Source organism: Nothoprocta perdicaria, unplaced genomic scaffold, assembly GCF_003342845.1.
Source record: "Nothoprocta perdicaria isolate Ctin4 unplaced genomic scaffold, notPer1 scaffold_54, whole genome shotgun sequence".
In the NCBI taxonomy this organism is placed as follows: Eukaryota; Metazoa; Chordata; class Aves; order Tinamiformes; family Tinamidae; genus Nothoprocta; species Nothoprocta perdicaria.
Window position 1 is genome coordinate 889,971 of NW_020455799.1, and position 22,858 is coordinate 912,828.

General features: G+C 40.6%; 1 protein-coding gene across 1 annotated transcript in view; it reads right to left on the reverse strand.

Moving 5' to 3' along the window:
• Window positions 1-2,578: 2,578 nt before the first annotated feature.
• TGFB2 (transforming growth factor beta 2) overlaps window positions 2,579-22,858 on the reverse strand; it is a 58,185-nt gene continuing 37,905 nt past the window's right edge. Inside the window, exons 2-7 of the mRNA XM_026048422.1 lie at window positions 21,004-21,167; window positions 8,190-8,322; window positions 7,964-8,074; window positions 6,504-6,678; window positions 5,790-5,943; window positions 2,579-4,016 (exon numbers count right to left, since the gene is read on the reverse strand). Coding sequence (XP_025904207.1) covers window positions 3,858-4,016; window positions 5,790-5,943; window positions 6,504-6,678; window positions 7,964-8,074; window positions 8,190-8,322; window positions 21,004-21,167 — 896 coding nt within the window. The 3' untranslated portion in view covers window positions 2,579-3,857. The remainder of the gene's footprint in view (window positions 4,017-5,789; window positions 5,944-6,503; window positions 6,679-7,963; window positions 8,075-8,189; window positions 8,323-21,003; window positions 21,168-22,858) is intronic.

Here is a 22,858-nt window from a genome sequence, read left to right on the forward strand (position 1 = left end):
TCCACTGAACTCTGCTGAAGGATGTCATGGTGTGGGACCCAAACAGCAGACTCAGATCACCTTCACACCTCTCACCGCACTGCAGAAACAAGGAACAAGCTGTTTTGAGACCCACTGGATCTGGGTTTCAACCCATTACTGAAGATAAAAGCCGTCATCTGCAGCCATGTAACAGCAGGCAAGGAAGCCCTGGATAAGTAGTAAATGATTTGGATGACGGCCGTATGGGATCCTGGGTTTGCAGGGGACACTGCTGTTCCCAACAGACAGAGCCATTTCTTTTCTGTAAGCCAACAAATATTTTGCAGTCGCTCAGGGGAAACTTCAGGGCACTTCAGCCTTAGGGCAAAGTGATCCATTCTTACCCTAGATGGTTTTCTTAATCTCGGTCTACGCCATACCATGTCAAGGTCGCATACACAATAAAATGCTTTGCACTGAATTGGCCGAGAGTAAGGAATCTGCTACTTCATAAAAGTACTGCCATAGGAAAGCAACACCAGCATATAATTGAAATAATTTATTTACCACTAGAGCACCACAAAAACAGACATACAATGTGTTAAAATACAGAGTAATCGATCACCAAAGTACAACACAGCTGTCCTTATGGTTTTTTTTTTCCTTTAACCCATGCCAACGATACAATTGTATTGTTAAACACACACAAAAAATGCTGTTCCAACCCACTCAGCTAAGTGCTAAGATTCCCCCTCAGCCCTACCCAACCCTGCTGTGTCCAAATTTTCAAGGGGATGCACAATTCCTGCCAAGTGTTGGGTATCCCCAGGTCTCAGTGACTTTGCTGAGAGATGGTGGTAATTATCTCTTCCTAGGAGAGCCTCTGGTACAAGGTCTTTGAGCTGTTGAACTCCCAGCAATATGTGACTTGGGGGATACACATCAGATCAGAGGTGCTTAGGCCACACAACATCCGCCCCCTGTAGAAGGGAATTTCATCTAGGAGCTTTGCACGCTGTAGGATCAGGCCTAGCATCCTTGATAACTAAGGGAAATATATGTCTAATAACCCCCTCCTCCCTCCAGGTTGTTCGAGCTTTATAATAAGAGCCTTTCAAACACTGTCAGTGCATTTCTAAAGAAAAAAAAAAAAGAAGTAAAACCAAAAATACATYTGATTCTGGGGTAATGACTTAAAGAAATAAAGCTTTATACTTAGATTTAGAGAGCAAAAACTCCAAACCCAAGCTGAAATTTCTAGCTGCGTCCAGCGCATAGTGAGTACAGTTGGACAACCATGGTGTCATGTATTCAGCAAGCATCAGAATTTGCTTTGAGCTACATTTGCATGGTAGAGATTGGCAAAAATGTCTTTAAAAAGTTTTCAAAATGTGTTCATTTTGGCTCCCTTTCCTGCCCAWCAAAAATACAGTTCTCATACTGAACCTGATAAAACTACTTTTGCTGTTTTGTGCAGCAAAATCCAGAGTATTTACTACCCTGAGGAGTTTCACTGAGTTCAGTGCATCTTCTCGTTGGAGTAAATCTGGCTCACGCAAGTGTTAGCAGGACAGATTTTTCACTTGTTAATCGTAACTCACTACATAAATCAAAAGTCTAACATACCTCCTCCTCTGCGCTGAGTCAATGCGTGGGATTAGATMATCTGTGGGGCTACATTTCCATGTAGGCAACAAGCATAGGCTCTACTGAAGTCCAGAGGAGCAAGCCGCTGCTGCACTTCAGTTTTACATCAGTGTTCTGCTGAAGTTAAAGAAATTGCACTTCTTAAAAGTGAAAGCTCAGGAGCATCTTCGTGATAGCACTTAGATCAAYGACAGAGAATGTCCTTCTCATCCATGAAGTTTGTTTCTAGCACAGGCTGGAGCTTTGCCATGCAAAACCATTTATCATGTGAAATGAACTGAGCGTCTCATCTTCAAGATTTGTTTGCTCATCTAGTTCGGGGATTTTTTTACATTAAATGAATGATGGAATATTTTTGAACAAGTATGAAAATAAGAAGATCATCCTAGGAATCTGTTTGATTTTCCTTAAAAAAAAAGCTTTTTATGTAAATTCAATTAAAAAAAAAAAAAACGTTGGACCAAGCTCACAAAATCAAGGGGCAGATCCTGCAATTCCTTCCACGCACCGCAGCCCTCAGGGGCCTGCCGTGCCCTTGGAGAAGTTAAAGACAAACCTCCTAGCTGCAAGAGGAGCAGGATGGGGAAAGTCCCCGCCGCGTGACAGGCCAGCACGGGGACTCGGTCCCCACTCAGGCCCTGCTCCGAGGGCACCGCTGAGGCCTCCGCTTTGTCCCAGCCTTCTGCACAGTGGTGAATGTCATTCTCTGTAAGGGTTTGCCTCGCCTCGGCCAGGCTGGCACATTTTCTCGGAAAACCTTGCTCCCTGACCATCTGTTTAAATGTCTATAGCCAAAGAAAAAAAATATAAAATTAAAAATTAAAAAGGCGTAGAAGTCTGAATCACACTGCGATTCAAACGTTACACGTGGGGATGAACTAGGAGTGAGGGAAGGAGGGAAGGAGAGATGACTTTAATCCATCCTTTTTATAAAACAGAAAACAAATGGAGTCAGGTAGCTTATGTCATAATGATGAACAATATACAGAGCACATGTATAGCAATTATTATAAAACATGTATTTGTAGTGCAAGTCAAAATATAGGGACTCTACTCATACTGGCCAGCTAGAGGGAAACACATGATTCTGAGTGATCAAAAAGAGCCCCAAATTCAAATTCAAACTCATGAGAGCTGACAGTATTACAGAGTACAAAAATATGGTGAAAATTTACACATTACACATAAAGTACTTAATTTTTTAATAGTTTACAAATAGAGATCTACAGATATGTTTCCAATTAAGCTGGCTTTTACTACCCACCTATTGTAATACTCTAGGTATGGTTACATATACCAAAAGAACAAAAAATCCCATAGCATAGCTATACAGCAACATATTAAGGTCTGAAGATTAGACCAGTACATGTTAAATATTTCACTGGTTTACTAAACTGACATTTTAAATCATTTACAGTAAAAAAAAAAATCTTATAGACTTGTCTTTGAGACTGAAACAGAGTGTCCTTTATTAGTAAGTTATTCAGTATTTAAAACAAGGGTTTGAGACCTTACAAGAAGCCTCCCTAGGCAGCCGGCATGAAAAAAAAAGGTATTTTAAAGGCAGAGTTTCTCAACAATGTCATAACTGAATTCTATTTAAATTGAACTAAACTAGCCATTACTTTTCAGAATCTTTTGAGCTTGAGTTCCTTTAGGCTTTATATGCATTTCTGGCAGCTTATTTGGTCTCCACTTTGTCCACATTTGCTGGTTTTCTTTTTTTTCCAAATGGTGATATGGAAATGTTCGTTTGATAGTTTTTACATACAAATAAATAATGCACTGTTAACTCTAAAACTAAGAGGAATGGGTAGGATGCCTATTGCGTACAATACAGAGAGATCAAGTAAGGCACGGGACAGATACAGCAACTCCACTTCATGGGATTTTCCTGTTTTTTTCCTTTCACATAGTAACACTAACAAATTTCTTCCAGTGTTTATTTTTTAAAAGGCGTTTTTTTTCCTTTAACTTTGCTTCTTGTCTATCTCACAATATGTGTAGGTGAAATATAGGATAAAGGCCTTCAATGTTTTGCTTCAGATGCCAGTTTAAAAAAAAAAATAAAACAAACTTTCAAACAGTTCAGACTAGTACCGCTTTTTTTCTTCTTTTTTTTTTTTCTTTTAACACTGATGAACCTGGGTTTTCATTTGTCTTTCTCTCTCTCTCTCTTTCTCTCTCTTCCTTTTTTCCTTGGTATTTTTTTTTTAATACACACACGTCATGCTGTTTCGGGGCATTCTTTAGCTGCATTTGCAGGACTTGACGATCATGTTGGACAGCTGTTCGATTTTGGGCGTTTTGCCGATGTAGTACAGGATGGTGAGGGGCTCTAAATCCTGGGACACGCAGCACGGAGAGGCAGAAGCTTCGGGATTTATGGTGTTATACAAGCTGAGTACCTAAAAGGAGAGAGGAGAAAGGGGTGATTAAGCCAGTTATCCCTGCCTTCCTGACACTCTGCAAATCAAATTCCTTTCTGCTTCATTTCCTCTGATGGTGCCTGACAGGGAGCCCACTCAAATCAACAGGAAGATTCCTGGACGTAACATTTTAATGGGTTTCTCCAGTTCAATCTGTTGTCACCTCTGTGAGTTTCCCAAGCTTTTAACTTGACCGATCCCAGAGCTGGTACRTGCCTTGAGAAGATCGCCCTTTAAATTACCACATGCATTGTACTGATATTCCCATCTCAGGCAACACTGGGAGGGCTGCATTTATGTCTTCAGGCTACCATGTGCAGTGCCAGGATTTACAGGTGCATCAGAGCAGAGAGCCCATCAGTGTACAGACTCTCTGCTGTTTGTCCCATGCAGCTTTTTAGCAGGTCCATTAATGCCACCGTGCAAGACCCATGACTGCAGGAGCACTGGGTCACTGCGGTAGCATCACCAGCCCTGGAGCCTCCTCCACATCGGACTCAAATGCACGGTTCCCTGCACGGGAGGTATGTCGGCTGCCCGCTGATGATACATCGGTATTTCCGAGGATGCCGTTAATGTGCTAGCTAAACACCAAGCGACCTTTTCCTAGAGCTTCAAACACAACATTTACAGCTCAGGGAGACAGAAGATCTGTTCAGGACAGCAACACTACTGACTTTATTAAGCAACTTTTGACTCCTCGGCTAACTATCCAAACCACATATTTGTGATCATGACAGTTATTCTTCCTCTTTCCTTAAAAACAAGTGCTGCTCCAAACTATGCACACTATGAGAGCCCATCAGCAAGGGAACACACTTGCCACATTTATACCTGGGTCTGCTGACACTGCTAGTAGCGTAAAGACCCAGTTAGTGACAGCTACGAGGGCAATTTGCACTCAGCAGTTTAAGCTCAAGGCAAACACAGATCTAGACTACAACAGTTTCACATACCAAAGGGAGAGAAAATTGCTCCTTTGACATGAGGAGCTCTCACTGCTGGCTACTGTTGATCTGATATTTTAAAGTTCTTTTAATTGAAGAGCAGGAGGCATCACTATTAGTGTGAATCTGATGGTAAATGCCTCACTTGGTGGTAAACTGTCATGCCAATGTCTGTCCCTTAACATTTACTGTCTAGACAGCCTTATTGTCAGAGAGAAATAAGCACATAAAAACACCATTCCACTCATCCTAAGGTAGGTAACTAAAATCTCTAAAAAAAAAGGACATCATTTCAGATGGTCATTAGTTCATCACCATGCCAGACAAAGAGTCCCTGTTTTACTTACAAACTTTCAAAGTGTGAGAACTTCTGGAGTAAAGGCATAAATACATGTACTGGCACATTTTCACAAAATGGCAGTGATTCAGATCATTTCTTGGTCTGGTAGCAGAACAATAACAATGGAAATGAAGAACAGCAGATCACACAGGAGGTGATAATCAGGCGGTAAGATTCAGCCACTCAGTTACTCTGAGAGCGTCTCACTTGGTGCCTCTTGAAAGAATTCACTGTGCCATCTTTCACTTAGGCTCTTTAGTGAAAGGTCCCCTTTTCAGGCAGCCTTCCAAAGCTACACCCTGTTAATATTCAGAAACAGTATTTGATATATCCATGTGCCACAATGGTGAACACAAAAACAAATCTCTGGGACAATATATGCTTTGGCATTGGTACTGATGACAGTCCTAGAAACATATTTCACCCTACAGTTCAGAGCTTAAAATTACCAAAGTCGTTACTTACTCTGCTGTGCTGAGTATCTGAGCTCCATAAATATGGGCAGGCTCCTGCACAGAAATTAGCATGATACCCTTTAGGTTCATGAATCCATTTCCAGCCAAGATCCCTCTTGAAGTCAATATAAAGTGGACGCAGACAACAATTATCCTGCACATTCCTGGAAATAAAAGACAGGCAAAGGCRTAAGTCAGAAAAGTCTGTACAGGGGGCAGAAAACAATCCAGTTGCTTCCTCCCTGAAAGATGCTCTACATGCAGAAACTGGAATCAGAAATCTCTGATTCCCAGCAATTCACATCCAAGTAATTCACAACACTAGTAATAGCTTACAGTGTAACTGAAATCAGGTGCTTAGGCATGGTGGTGCTTGCTTACACCAAAGCTAATGGTGTGCTTGGAGATTCAGTACGCATTTTTCTCCAGATCTTCCTGAATGGCATATCTGAGTAGTTCAACATATTGAAGCCAACAATTTCCCTAGAATTATGGGCCTGATAAGCCTGGGAATCATCCCATATGGAGCTCAAGTTTCCTGCTTTCTAAGGCCACAAGGCACCTCATTTGCCATTAACTTCCTTGAGAGGGGAGAGTGCTTGGCAGATAATAAACACCTATCAAAAAGAAATGTCAGCTTATCTCATAAGCAACTACATTACACCTCAAAGGGACTTAGATTGGTATGACTATGTAGGCATATAGAACACAGATGTATAGTTACCTAAAGCAATAGGCAGCATCTAGAGCACGCTTCTTCCGCCGACTGGGCTGTTGCGACTCAAGTCTGTAGGAGGGTAACAACATTAGCAGAAGATGTGGGGTCTTCCCACTGTATTTTTTCCTATTGGACTTTAAAGCTTTCACATCACCACTGGAATATGTGTAGTCATCAATACCTTCAAAAAATACATTTTGGTGATAAACATTGTGTTGCTTTTTCTTAACAAATTAAATAAACTATCTCTTTAAAAAATTCTCTCAGAAACTGGGCAATGACGGCATCAGCTGAACGTGCTTATTGGCAAAGTGACAGCATTAAGACTTTCACAGTTCTTATGTATCTAGCTTATCAGTCATCTCACATTCAGAGCCATCAGAATGGCTTTTCAGGACATTTATCCAAATGGTTGAAATGAATAACAGAAAAGACATTTGGAATATATAATTTTGCTAATTTCCCCCCAGAAATCAGTTACTCTAGACCTTTCTTTTGCATGCATACAGCAGGGACACTGATCAAAGCATTTCTTTGTGAAGTAGAAATCAGTAACCTCACATTTCATATTTTCTCTCTTGAAACACTAACTGCTTTACTAGCTTCTTATCTTGGCCAAGCACAGGCAAAGAACCCAAGGTGTTAGCCTTTTGTAGCAGTTTAAAYAGTGAGTATTATGCTTTTGGCTAAGTACCTTTGGAAAATTAACCTCCTCAAGCAGATAATACTATCTAAAAAGATAGACTTTTCATTTTGTAACACACAATTACAGTAATCACATGTCATAACTGCAGTTTTTAAATTCACAGTAAATATACACAGTGGCCTTAGGTGTATGTGTATATATATACATATAATATAATATAATTTTATATTATATATATAAATATATATATATAATATATATAAATTTATATATATATTATATATATATAATTTTATATATATTTATGATATGATATGATATGATATGATATGATATGATATATATATTTTTCCTCATATATATATATATATGAGGAAAAAAAATTCAACACAGTAAAACAATGGTAAAAAAAATATACTTGAGACAGAATACAGCCAAATCTTTGAAAAACAAATAAACGAGCCAAATCATGATATACTTGAGTAAATGAGAATTTCACAAGCAGACTTTGGGTTGGTTCTCATACGGCTATATTGCGTATGTCATGGTAATGATTCCACAATCAATGCCAATTAGAGTAACAATTCCTTTCTTGGAACTGAAACTTGGTTTACAAATACAAGGAAGGGTATGTGATCTTGATATACTTGCGCTATCTCATTTTGCTGTCCATAAGAAGCACACATCCATAGCTCTAACTACCAAACATTACTATTATTTTATAGCCTCAACAAGCTGAATTTTGTTTTAAAGAGCTCTTTATTTCTCTCTGCAACTAGCAAGCATCGTAACATTTTAAGAAGTCTTTTTCTTTCATTACCTGCAAATCTTGCTTCAAGCTCTTCACTTTTATTTGGGATGATATAATTATTGGAAGGCACGAAGGTGCAGCATGGACAATGTAAACTTATCTTAAATCCAAGGTTCCTGTCTGCAAAACATGAAAGTAAGTGGAATTGATTTTCACATGTGCAGTGAATCTGAAATAATGCTGAATTTATGGAGAAGTTGGGTCAAGAGTGAGGGGTAAGAGCACTTGTTGTCACCTCTGTGATGGAGCCATTCGTGCACAGCCTCAGTGACATCGAAAGATAACCATTCTCCTTCAGCTCGTGTTTTAACTACTTTGCTGTCAATGTAGCGCTGTCCTGGTGATGATAATTCTTTGGATTTTATAACCTGTAAGAAACAACAATAGTGACTACCTTTAGACTAAAATTTTCCACGTTTTTAATCAAAATAGACAGGAAAAATCATGTAGAAAGACAGTACTGAAATCTTGCCTTGCAATATAAGTGGTAGGAGATCCCAACAGAACAGGACATTATTTTTTACCATCTTCAGTAATATTTACGCTGGCTAGAGCCTGTACAATATATTCTGGACACTGAAGATACTACATTGCTCAGCCATAACTAATCTGTGCACTGTTGCCTTACGAAGGGTCCCAGTTCTCCCTTTGATTTTAGTTACTGGTCACACATTAAACAGAAAAAAGAAGTATGGTTCATACAACCAACCTGGGAGCACGCAGAAACTCTGTGAAGTGTGAAACTTGGCCATACAGGGATTTGTGCAATAGATGACACTGTTTCTGTCCAGATTTTGATCTCATCTGGGTCAGTATTTGTGTCACAAGGTTTATCAAAGCTAGTGATGGAGTACGCCACAAAATTACCTTGAAGGAAAAAATAAAAAAGCCTCCTTGCTTTCAGGACAGAGCAGCATGTGCCTAAAAGGTCAAGTCTGCCTTATCTCTAAATGAGTGAGCAAGCACTTTCCCTACACAAGCATGGACTGCTATCATTTTCTCTAACTTTTGAAAGGAAACACTTGGGCTGTTGGCTGCTAACAGGTTTCTAGTTTCCTGGTTATTACTATGCTGATAGTTTTGTGATGCAGGGAGCCAGAATGCAGTGCAATGTGAAGTCAATTCTAATCAACATATGATAATACCACACTGAAACTTTGGGTATGTCAGCCATGTGACTTCCTACRTTGTTTTGGGTTCTTCCTTTATTTAACCATCCAGGTCTATCTGCAGATGAAAAATTGGCAGACATTTCTCATAGTCTCCTCTTATTTTCTCAAGCTGGACACACCTGACATCTAGCAAATTGTGTTGGTAAAAAAAAAAACAGCAAAAATGCACAAAATAAGTAAAGAAAAAAAAATCAAGAGGTGCGAAATTATGTCATCATGATAAAAATATGCTTTTCCAAAATGAAAAAGACAAAAAAGGCAACACTGAAACATGCGCAYTGTACCATCCCAACATGTAGCGTCTCCCTTTTTATTTCACTGGAGCGCTAGACCTCTCAAACGCTAACAGTGCATTTGCTGCAAATGATAACATTGGTCTGCTGACAGGAGCAGAGGTAGGAGAAGCTCTAGCTCTTTCTTCTGATCAAGGCATTTACAGTCGGAAGTGAAAAGACATGAGAAGATGCTGGTCCAAATCCAGAAAATCATGAAATGCCCTTAGGTAGAAATTGAGGGCATTCAAACATTTAACATTGGGGGGCCCCTTTTTTATAAGTCAACCTTCAAACAAAGTGTTTGAACAACTGTTTATACAGAGCCTGACAGCAGCAAGGAGGCTCTCATTGCTCTGAAGTGCCAGAGGGATAACAGAATCAGTAATCACTGCTGGGAAAGTCCCAGAGAAGCACAAATATAACTTTGCCTTCCCTTTGGTCTTTACTCAAGTGTTTTTGAGAACGTAACACAGCTGTCATTCTGCAGAGATATGTCTGAGGAAGGGAAAGAAAAAAGGCAAAGGAGACACAAGAATTTGGTTCTCCCATTCCTTTCTGCACAGTCATGTCTTTCCTAAGACTCCAAAAACTGCATAGCTCACCAGCAGGTTTGGCAGTGATGTAAGGATCTAAAAATAAGTAATGCGTTAAGAGYAACCTACTGTTAACTGTAATTGGTCTTCAGTATGTCATGAAGACTCAGCTGCACCTTGGAATCCAAAGGAGAATGTTCTTATCCCAATCCCACTCCCATGAAAAGACAAAGTCAGGAGCTGTCAGTATTGCAGGAAGCACACTTACAAAACTACGAGAGATGTTCACTACATATATTCAAAGGCAGTGAGAAAAACCATCCTGACCTATGAACTGAATGGTAAGAAATGCATTGGTGGGTTTCAAAAGAGCATGGCAGAATGTTCTGTAAGAAAATTATGCCAGAATGTGCTAAAGGGTCACAAACTAATTAYTGCTTAAATAATTTCCATGATCAGCATCATGGGTTTAGTAGTAGTACTATTAATCCTACGGTAAAAACTGTGAGAAGGGTCATATTTGGTGAGATTTTTAAAATCTGTTTCAATCTCTGCATTCTACATGATGATAAATGAAGCAATGTAGTTGTAAACTTCTGACTTGTGTTCACAAATAAAACATACTCTTCAAACGAGTGCCCCATAAATTATTGTATCATAAGCACTCGAGGTTTTCTCCGTCATCCCCCTGCTTTGGTTCATTACTTTGCACTTCACTGCTGATCACACTTGCTGCTTTAATAGCACATCCTTTTCTTCCAACATGCGCTCAAGCCCCTTCTTTTTGAGAAACCTCTCTTCCAGTACTTCTGACAYTCTTCCCACAAGATCAACTAGATTTGTTGCAAAAAAGAACAGCCTTTTGTATACCTTGCAGCTTTCGTGCTTGAAAGTCGTCTTCTTCCAACTAATCTGACTGGTCTCAGAAGAGATACTACCTTTAACTACAAACTTTGCCTTACCTATAAACATCACCTTGCCTTTGTACTTAGCCTATTGTAACCACATCAAACCCCACTATCAGATTTCCATTTTAATGCTCTATCAGCTTAAAATATTTTTGTATGACTTATATTTGCAGGAGCTAAATGAAAGACTAAGAAGTGAAGGTCTTTGTCCAAAAGAGTTTATCTGTAAAATCTAATTTACATTTTCAGTGCACTAAAAGCATTAAAGAAGAATTAAAAAAAGAACATAGGAGGGAATAAAATGTAAAATCTGCATGTAAAAGAGATTGTGAGTTAAAGTTCCACTTTATCCTCTATCAATTTCCTCTTGCAGCTTGTCTAAACACTCCTTCTTAAAAAGACATAAAGAGTTTGAAATCTCTTTGAATCACAACCAGAATTGCTAGTATTTTTTCTTGCCTTTAGTGCATCACCACCTGCATGTAGAAATGCCAGATTCAATCACTTGCATGAGTAGGAGACAGAAATTCCACTCACAGAGACAGCCTCATCCCCCTCATTGACTCGTRGCACATTTGAACATCTGCATGCATCAGCAGCTGACAATGTGCAAAAAATGCACATATGCAGGTGGGAGCTTGCACACCTTTACACATGCATGAGCAAAAGCTCAAGACCAAAACATTCAAAATTTGGGTAGTGCAAAATCTCTCCAACTTTTAAATGTGGGTTTATCTTCTCAGTAGATCTGTTTGTTTGGTGCTGTTTTCAGCAGAAGGATAATGCAGCTCTGCCATTTTTAGAAAAAGGATTCCACGGGGAATAATATATGCCTATGAACACWTGATGTGGGCATTAGCTGATAAGGTGGACATGTTAAGAAAAGTTTATCCAGCAAACTCCTGGCCCAGGTTGCACAGGAATTTTCCTTCAGTAGCACTGCTTTAAATTTTAAAAACATCATTTTTTTTGTGTCTGCCCTCTTTTAGTATGCGATTCCTCCCTACCTCATGAAAGCAAATTCATAGCCACAGTATCCTGTATACTTGCCTTGTATATATATCATTTCTTCAGAAGAGCCTTGCCTTCTACAGATCACTTCCTATGGCACTGCTAATCCTTCTCATTTTTTTCTATTCTTTTTTTCAAACACATGAAAAAGAATTTTAAAAATACCCATGATATCTAGATATCCCATTCATAAAGACACTATCAGCACTATAACAACACAAAAACAAACAACAAACACACAAATAAGTGGATTATCTAAATGAATAAAGCAGATAATTGTTGGAAATGACTGAGGAAGCAGCATAGACAGATGCAAATGAAGAACTGCTCCTGTTTATCCATCATATGTGTAGGAAGCCCCCTCRGTGTTCTCAGTGACAAGAAGATTTACACGTCACCTATATCAAGRCTACCAGATTTCCGGTCTTTATATTCACCCTGTTGAAATCTTCTACTCACTAGCTCTATAAAGGCACTCTGTCCAATCCTGCCTTTTAAAGGGAAGACTCTCTGCTCTGCTGATTCATTTGTCCGTAATGACGAGACTTGACCCTCGTGCTACCTTGCAAGCACATCCTGAATCACCACGATCTGTGCAATTAGAAGTGAAATGACTGAGCTCCATCTCAAACTGGCTGCAGAAGAATAACAAATGAGTTTCCTGAAAGGGCTGATCTCTAAAATAATTCTGCCAACAGTGCTTTTTATTTGGCAGCTCAACAGGAGTGCCTTAACATATGTATTTTTTAAATTTAAGTATAAAAAATAAAAATAAGGAAAATGATTGTCTTTGTATCTTATAAACTGTACAGTGACAGCACTGTATAAATCAAACTGACAAAAAAAAGTGTTTGAAAAAATAGGAGAAATGTCTTCTTTAAAAAAAAAAAAATGAGGCAATTTGGAGGCTGCTAAAAATCTGAGTACTAGTATTTCCTGTCAATGTAATTATAGCAGTTGAAAAACAAAAACAAGAACAGAAGAAAAAACTCCAAGATCCAAGATTCCACTAAGAGAAACAGATAAATATTTTGCTCAAATGTTTGTCTACTTCCTTTCTCATATATGTGTAAGCAGCTAAAGGAGGGGATAGCTGAACGAAAACATTAGTGTATGTATTCTAAACAATAACTACTGAAAGCAGTCTCCAGAGCAGCCTGCCTCTGTGACTCATGCCACACATCACAGGAAAGAGCTCCACAGAAGGACAACTGGTTCTTTCAAATAACCAGAGCTCCAGAAGAGCTTACTTTATTTCAGGCTTGGTGGCCTGACCTGTAAATACTCTTATTTTCCTAGAGATACCACAATAAGATGCCAGAGAGCACAAAAAAATACAATTCTGCAAAACTTACAGCGCAATAGTTCTGGCTAATAAAGTCATCACCTCCCAGAAACCAAACAAACACAATATTGACTGTGGCTCTGCAGTTCTGATAAACAGGCTGATGTGTCACTGACATTCATCTCCTGAAGCCAAGAAAACTGCAGACACACATCAAGAGCTACACTTTAGCAACAAGGGCATTTTATAACTAGGCTTGAGAACAACCGTCATCAAGGGGTAGGGCTTGTTTTCTAGCATTGCATACGTTCTTTAAAACAACTTGATGAATTTGCAAAATACAGTAAGATCATCTAGCCACCTAAAAATACCTATCTTGTCTTCTGTCCTAACTCTTTTGTCCTGGAACTCAGGATGGTAACTGCAATCAGACAGTGTAGCTTCTAGCTGTCACTGAAAGAAAGTAAATATGGTGTTATCTTGTAAAAGCCTCCTATTAATCTGTTTTTTTCTTTCCATTTGCTCTGAACTGTCTGATCACCTCCCTCCAGATGCTGTTGGCTCCCTGATAACTTCCTTCCTTTCCCTCTATCATCTCACAGACTTCTGTGATGTTCCTGTATTACAACATCTTGGTGGACTCACTAATCATTCTCTTACTTATCAGTCTTTATCCGTGGTTTCCACTGGAACTTCAAGGGCCTTTTACAATAATGGAAATAACCTGACATGCACTTGTGATCGCAAAGTAACTCCAGACAACGAGATCCAGTGGGAATGGATCATTACATGCTGGTTAACATTAGAGCAGAGAGAAGTTCAGCTATACAAAGTACTGTGGATGATAACAGCTACTTAGGATAACCTCTTTGGAATTAACAGAATACTGCAAGAGACTAAACCGTAACCCTGTGCAATATAACTAGATTCCCAAGGTTTGCATAAGCAGCCTCTTGTGGCTTCAGAATCTGTATGCACTGTTTGCTGCCTCATTCCAAATCCCAAATGCCTCTTCAGACTGCCCTCAATGACTTCATCCAGTCCTTCCTGAAGATTAAAGTTAAAAAACAACCTCCATGTTAGTTCTCAATCATTTCTCATTCTTGCTCAAGGCATTAGGTACTGTCTTGGACACAGGATAAGCCTAATTCTACTTCAAACCACTACAATCTCTTCTCTCCAATTTCTTATTCAGYGTATGTGAAAACATATGTTGTAAAGTGTAAAACCTCCACATAGCACATTTTGCAAGAAAATCAAAAGTCTACCAGCTATCAAAATGTTTGCTTTTTTCTTATCACCAGATAAGAGATTGCATATTTTTTTGAAAAATTCTCTGTGCGAATTTGCAAGCTCTTTTTGTAGCTACTTTTGCCAGAGTCAATCCAGATTCTGCTTTCAGTGCTGTGGAGTGAAAAGGGGTTTACAGCTCTCCTGTTTGTCAATGGAAGTCTTTCCATTACTTGCAAAGGTCTCGGAATTAGGCTCAAACTGAGGGCAGAATCTTTAGAGACTTGTATACGAGATGCAGAGTGCCTGCCAAAATACAAGGTATGGAGTACTTGCCAAAGTTTTAAAAAAGCTGTAGCTTTCTGATCTGCTCTGAACTTGCCAGACACGTTCTTCATGCAAGTTTGCAAATAAAAAGAACGTATTGCACACATAACCCAGCCCTTTTTGTATCTAGATGGGCCACAGCTGCAGTAAGATTCCCTCACTGTGCTGGCTGCAACTCGCTGAAGGGTGAAAGAAGGTGAAGTGCAAAGAAGGTAAACAGAAGAATGGCCAAAGCAGGTCAAAAAGACAGCGAGCATCAGACAGTCTGGGGAATCACTGTGACTGACTCGTGGCATCACCCTGTGGTGACAGGATGAGCCTCAGGGAACAGAATGCATCMTGAGGAGGGATTTCCTCCCCATTTGCTCCCCAAATAAGGTCTTCCTCATGCCACTGAAGATATACGGCAGTACAGGTTGGGGATGCAGCTCTGAGGTTGCTCAGTCTGATTTATGCTTAACCTGGCAGGAACACTCTGCATTGCATAAGCCATAAACAAGAGTGAAGGGTCTGGGGTCCTTCTCCTGGAAGATTTTGAAATACTGAGTGCAATTTCCTGCCATTTAAGAGATTTTAAGATAGCTCCAAAGAAAGATTTTATGTAAAATGAAGAAAACAACAACAACAAAAAATCCTGTAAACTTATCTAGTATTTAGCTGCAACTTGCCAGAGGCACATTATGTTTTATTAAAGTATCAACAAAGARCAGCCAAAGTCAACAACGACAGAGTGGGTTCTCCTGTCCCCCTGCCAAATCCCCCAAGCCCTTAAGGTGCTTTTGTGCTCATATCTCCCCTAAGCGCAGGTCACACAACCCCTGCCCTCTCCTTGGTCCTGTCCGAGATCCCTATTTCCCTGTGCCATCTAAATGAGGGCCTTGCCAACGAGCTTCAGGCTCTTTCCCCACACCTCTCCTCCACAGCTTTTCCTCACAGGCGCAGTACTAAGGCACGCAAGACCTTAGGAGGCCCAGGCTCATTTTGTTGTCTCATCACTGATAGATGAGTCTGTCATTGGTCTTTCATTGTCATTGGTCATTGTCAGGGTCTGTCATTGGCTTTCCATGTCTGAGAAGGCTCTTTTGACCTAGGACTCAATCTTTTTCCTTTCTTCCAGCCATTTCCGTTGGCTAGTTTGCTCCGAAGACACTGCTCCCCACTTCTCCTGAACACCTTTCTCTCTGTGGACCTGCAAACATCTGCCTCATCACTTCAGGGCTTCCTAGCCCAGGGCTGTGAAGTCAAACTAATATTCTTCAGCATGCTGGCAACTAAGCTGCTGACTTTGGTTGAAAAACATGTGTCTGTGGGCATACTCATCAGATCACAGCTCTGATCTCAGGCACTCGACCCCACGAGCCAGAGGGCTGCTACAGACGCATGTCCCACATTCCTACGCCCAACAACTCACGCAATCTGCAAGGGGCAATAAATCTGTCCATCAGCTTGGGGTCCTGGATTTGTGCACACAGCAATGCATAGCCGGGAGGACGCAGCGGCTCGTGCCAGCAGCTGGCAGGCTATGACATCCCTCCTCAAGTCATCCCCAGTAACTGCTCTGTTCCTGGCAGGAGGTGCCTGCGCTGCAGATAAGCTCTCAAGTCACAGCACATATGACGCACTGTTAAATACTTCCCTTAACCCACGCTTGTAGATCACTTGCCAAAGGTACTCTAGCCACAGTCTCAAATGGGCTCAATTTTTGTAGGGAATACAGTATCGGGGGAAAAAAAAGGGGATTCTGGAACAAAGAGAAAGCGGTTTAGTGAAATATACTGCAAATTAACTTCCTCTGACCTTCTAGGCCTGAGTGGCTGGTGGGGGTCTTGGAGGCAGGGGGAAAGAAAAGGCTGGTAGAGTAGAAAGTTATTAGGTCCACACTTCATACTGTGTTTGGCACTCCAAAGTGCGCTGTACAGTTGCCAAATAATGTAACCTTGCAACCCTTTAGATTACAAGAGTCTGGTTTCAGGAGAGCAATAGAGAAATTGAGAGATCCAGATATATTACTTTATATATGGGTCACAGCGATGGCAGTCAATTAAAATCAAATGCCCCAGGTGACATCTGTAATGCAGATATTCTGCACCAAYTGAGAGTCAGAAATCCTGCTTCCTGGTATTTCTCTCTATAGTATGAGAGACAGCACTTTTTAGCAAAAAGAAAAAAAAAAAAAGAACAAGGTCCCTATGCTCTTGATTATATTGGGATCAATCTGGAGCAGCTCTACTGTAGTTAGTGTAAATTGCCTCAGATTTGCACTACTGAGAYTTGGCCCAAATTTATGGTAGCTCACTCTCAACATATTCCCTAACTGAATAACAAGACAAAACACTGTCTGAATTGGAAGTAAGGCATTTGAAAGACTGACTGTGGTTTAAATTTAAATCTGACTCATAATGGGGTAATATGTTCCATAGCATCTTCTTTCTTATACCTCCAAGTGAAGAAAGAAACCCTTAAAAAAAATGCTGGGGTTAACGCTGTCTGGAGCGTAGGCGGCTCTTACTCTTTGGCCCTGCCTGAACACAGCAGGAGCAGTTGGAGGGACCAGGATCTCCTGATGCAGAGGGAGCAAAGTCCTACTCCTGCTTTCCTCAAATCCTTCACAGGAACGTGATGTCCCCCTGGGCTTTAACCTGGGTGCTGCACATTTAATCTGGATCAGCTCTCTCTTCCTCTAATGTTTCATGTAGTGCATTCCATTGCTTCGCAGTGTATCAGGTACCCACACAGCCTCAGATAGGGACAACAACAAAGACCAGTGCTTCAGCTGCATTTTTCTTGATGCKTTATGATGTGTTACCAAAACATGGCACCGTTTCCATAGGAGGCAATTATTACTTGCTATTGTTTGACAATCTGTACATAATAAAACTACCTTAAAAACAATACCACAACACTCGCTGAGCAACTGGTTTTCACTCTCCCAGGGTTTTCAATTGTGCAGCTTTGCGGTGATACCTATTCATTTTTTGGAATGCTTATTCATAAAAGACAAGCTTTTTCTGAAGGGTGCAGGAACTTTATTCATAAATACAGAAGCACCTTAATAAAAGAAAGATGTGATGAAGCCTTCAAAGCAGGCAAGAAAAATGATGAACAAAGACATTCTCATAACAACTGAGCTTTATCTGATCAAATTCCAATAAAGCCTGCATTTGGCATAAATCTTTAAAAACATAGCAAGGACCACTGGAGGATGCTAAAACTTGTTTATTTAATATTATTCCTCCTCCTTTCCCCCAAAGTACTTTATCCTCTCAATATTTTCCGAAGACTTCGTGTATGTTAAAATGCGCATCGAGTGAACACACTTGAATGGAAGCACAGGAAGAGGAGCACAGAGGAGCTCCGTGTCTGAGCCTCTGCCGCCTCGCTTCCTTCCAGCTCCCCACTCTCCAAAGTGCTGATGAACTGTAACTGTGGTGAACATATTAACCCTCACTTCCACGGAAAAGGAGCACGAGGAAGGATATTTAGGGCCCTTAATAAATGTGGTTCTCTGCGGCTTCACTTACCAGAGCCAAGAAAAGAGAGCAGCTTTTGTTTCTATCTTATAAAAGAAACAATTCCTACTTCTTTGAGTTTTCTTTTATTATATTCCATCATAAGAACGCTTAATATGCACRCTGGGCTTCCCATCTGTACAGGAACACACAGATGTTGGCAGACTAATCCTTAAATACCAAGGATAGCATTCTTGGTGAAAACAGACATTAAAGGAAACCGTTTCCATGCTCAGGGATTACCAGGCACCCAGTGGCTTCCGTGGACTATTCAAGACATGACACTGGAGTGCAGCATGTTGTACGATGCTGTCAAGGGCCCTGTTGGACACCATGGAGAGGTTACAACAGATACAGGTGGGAACGGGGTCCTTCTGTTCCTGTTCCAGGGCCTCAGTAACATGGCCCAAACTGCCTTACAGGAGTCTGTGCAAACAAGGCTGTAGGAAAACACCAAGTCCTTTTCTGATGTGGTTTGGAAAAAAGAGCCAAGTGTTAGCCCTGGGGAAGCTTAGACAACAAGGTGCAGTCTTTATTTATTTATTTATTCATTTATTCCAGCAATTTAAGAGCTAGGTCTGTAAGGTCAGAGGACCACATGAGGAAAAAAAAAAAAAAAAAGCATTAGAGAAATACGTGTATTTTGTTCGCTTTTCCTCTCTAGCCATTCCTAAAATGGTTCTTCAAAGTACTATTGTCTTTTTGGTATCACTGGAGCATAACAGTATTAATTTGCCACTGGAATCAGAATCAGAGAGCTCCAGGGGAGCAGTTAATGAGATTTGCATGTGTTCAGGAAGGGCTGCTTTCCCAAGGAAGGGGAGAACAGGTGAGACCCTACCCTCCCTAGATGACTTCTGCCCCTCTTTATGCTTGACAGAGGAAGAGGAGGGGACCCAGGAACAATCATTTCCTGAAACGAGTATGAGAGGAATTTGAAAAACCCTCATCAAGTTGATAGTAGATCTTGAACAAAACAAAACACTAAGCAACCCAGAACTCAGTGGGAGAAAAAAAAAAAAGAAGTTAGTAATTAAGTGTTGATTATACAAGAAGAAAACATTTACATAGCTCCTTCTGGACATAGCACTGGCAAACCCAGCCAGCACAACTCAGCAGAGGACAAAAATCAGTGTTTATGCACTGAGGAGGAACATCAGGCACACATGCCAACTCTGCTAGCCATCTCCTCTGTGAGGCTGTGTCCAGGCATGGCTCCAAATACTGGAAGCACAGAAGTTTGAGAATTTTTTCAACCCCCAGAGAATGTATTTGCCTCTCCCACTTCTACTGAGATGAGCACCTTCTTCATTCTCCTCTTTTGCTAATTACATATCTGTTCTTTTTTGCAGTGCTAGATGCTTCCATCACTGCGCTGCTGTGAAGTTCCTCCTGCACCAAGGGCACCAATGCTTTTGACTCACCCCTCTCCATCTTCAGCTGCCTTAGGCTCTGCCTGCCTCCTGAAATCACATACTGATTTCTACACCCTTCTTTTCAATTTCTCCCTGCTTTTGCTTCTCCTGTGAAACACTCACTGCGTGTGAACCTCAAGCATTGTGATGGAAATCAGACTGGGCAGTATTTATGGACAGTGATTCTCCTGCATCAAGAACTATGWGCAAGGAATTCATGCGGTTCAGATAAATCATCACAGAGATAAATGAAAATATAGATGCAAGCTTTTGCAGAGAGCTGCATACAAGGCTAAAAGAAGTGGTAAACATGACTGAAGGAAAAGTAAAAAAGGGATAGCAGAAAGATGAAGGCTACAGAGTATCTGGACCTTATAAGAAGTAAAGCAGAGAAAAGGACTAGCAGGCAGCTCTATCATTTTGATAGGTGCTCTGCAGGAGAGATGTTCCAGAGACAGCTTGCTTCTCTACAGACAAAGGAGCAAAATTAACATGCCTAACATTTGCTAGCTACCTTGGGCTCGCCTTGTCTAGCTAGGAGAACCTCTACTGAAGCTTGTTAACATACAGAGACTGACCTGGGCGGCTGTGGTGGTTCATGTACAGGACTGAATTTTGCTTTTTTTGATGATACCACCCTCTAACCAAGYTCACAAATCATCTGATGCTGATGGCTGAAGTGAGCAATGCAGTTTTAAAACAGAAAGAATACTTTCTCCAGAACTTCTTATTCTCTCACTTCAACCCTTGGGCCAGCATAGAGGAATGAATCAGCCCCAAATTATTACACTTTGAAACCATTAACAAGGCCACTTCTGTAAGGAACAGCTAATAGGCTTATCCTGAGCACAGGCCACAGAAAAAGAATTTAATTTCTCTTACACAAACTGTATCATAGATCAGATGCTGGGAGACAGAGATACTTTAGCACTACTGCTTGATATACGATTCTGTCATTTACTTACGGAAAGTCATCAAGAGCTAACTTTAGCAATCCTCCTCTGTCAGGACATGCTGAAGCTCAGAGTCCTGGGCATACTTTCTAGCAAAGTTTTGCATAGTTCAGCTTCATATGATTTTGAAAGATGCTGTTCCTTGAGCAGGGCCAGGAAATGGGAGGTTACTTTTGAACGACAGGACTTAACCCCCTTTTCCCTGTGATATACTCTACCTGTTAAATGAGTATAATGCTAGGTGACCTCAGAGAAGTGCTGTGAAAACCAAAGAATATATACATATGAAGCACTTGGAGATTTTGCAAGGAACAGCGATAGGGATGTATAAAACTTTACTATTCTTAGCGATTTCCTAAGCTTCTCCTGGACAGTTTTTCAGACGGATGTTATGGGCGGGCAGCGGTGCAGCGTGAGAAGAGGAGCTTTACCTGGTACAGCTCTATGCGCTGCTCCGACACGCGCGCCTTCGAGTTCTGCAGCCGGAACACTCGGAACTCGGCCTTCACCAGGTTGGAAGCGTTCTTCTCCATCGCTGACACATCGAATCTCACAATTCTGAAGTAAAGGCTGTAATAGCTCGGTGGGATGGCATCTGCAACAAGTCAGCATGATTTTTCTTTTAATAATAAAATATATTTTTCTTTCAAACACTGTAATACAAGACGGCCTCGGGAACCAGTGAGGGAAATATCTGTAGCATGATTCAGTTTCCAATGGCCAATTTAATATTATTAACAGTTTAATCTCCTCAAAAAAATAACCCACATGTGTTTGATTACAGGAAGAGCACATTAATAGAAATTAACAACTGTTTCCAACTGACTTCAAGGTGTATATTTAACTCTGAATTTTCAATGGACTGGTGGAAAATCCTGCACACTCCTAAACTGGAAAAGATTCCTAAAGGTTGGAATCTGTCAGATGCTTCAGACTTGCACATAGTTAATCAGATCTGCTAAAAAGACAAATGTAACTGCAGATCATGTATGTTCCCTGAATCCCATTCTCTCCTTCTCCCTCCCCTGAATTTGGAGTACAAATGAAGTATGAATTAGAGAGCTTCAGATTTCATTATCAGATTTCATTATCTATTTATTAACAGAAGAATTTTAGCAGAATAAAATAATTATTCTAATAACTAGAGCAGGAAGGAAAAGGCACAAACAGAATTACATTCATTTGGATTACCAGGGAGCAGTAAAAGTCACAAAGGTAACAACCCTTATTTACATATGGGGGCAAGGCGGAAAAAAACAGTTGGAAAAAAACAAAACCAAGTCTCCAATAAAGCCTTTAAAAACAGGCTTCAGTTTAGATTTCAAAACAGTCTCCTCTTTCTTTCCAACTGTACATGCTGACTGAGTTACTTAAGCAGCAGAGCGCCTGTGTGTAATCCCAATTATCCGACTGGGTTCGGTGACTATCTCGGGCTGTTCCACCTCATCCTGGCCGAAATCCCACACAGAAAACCGTGCGCGGGGCCGCTGACTCTGCTCCCGCCCTGGGACACTCTCCACACCCTCTTGTTTGGCAAGAGGTTCCTCAAGCTGCGAGGGGGCAAAAAGGAAGCCAAAGCTGGGATGAACCGCAAGGACTCACAGGGCCTGGTAACATCTCTGTTCAAGCTCGTGGGAAGCCTTCCTCTTCCCTTGCGTTTTTAAAAGAAAAATGTTTATAGGAGTGGGAGAAAGAGGAAAATTTGATATATTGCTCTTAGCAAGGCAGCAGCTCCAGGCAATATGAAGCAGCACTACTCGTGGTAACACATTTGATAGGGAGGTTGCTGCAGCTCTTCAAATAAGTTTTTCTAGGCTTAGACTGACTGCAGAGCAAGTACCAACTACAAGGCAGCCAAAAGAAGAAAAAAGTAAAGTATTTATTCTGTCTTTGCAATACTCAAGAAAGACAGAAAATGATCAGAGGGGAACACTCCTAAAATAATCCCAGATAAGACAAAATCCGCAGACAATAAAGGACAAGCTTAGAGCTCAACCCTAGATGCACTGTGAGAGAAGACAAGACATCAAAATGCTTAAAAAGGCTGCTGAAAATGTGCTTCCCAAAGGAGATCCTCAGTACGGGCAGAAGTGTGTGAGGTACAAATATGAACAGGAAATCCCACGCTTCCTTACAGTCCGCTTTAATTAATAATAATAAAGAAGTGTTCTCAAATTTCCACACCTGCAGTGATTTAAAGTAAACTGCATCATGATCAGTATTCTTGACTATGAGGCTTATAGACACTTTTTTGTTGTTGTTGTTACAATCTTATAATGAGAATAC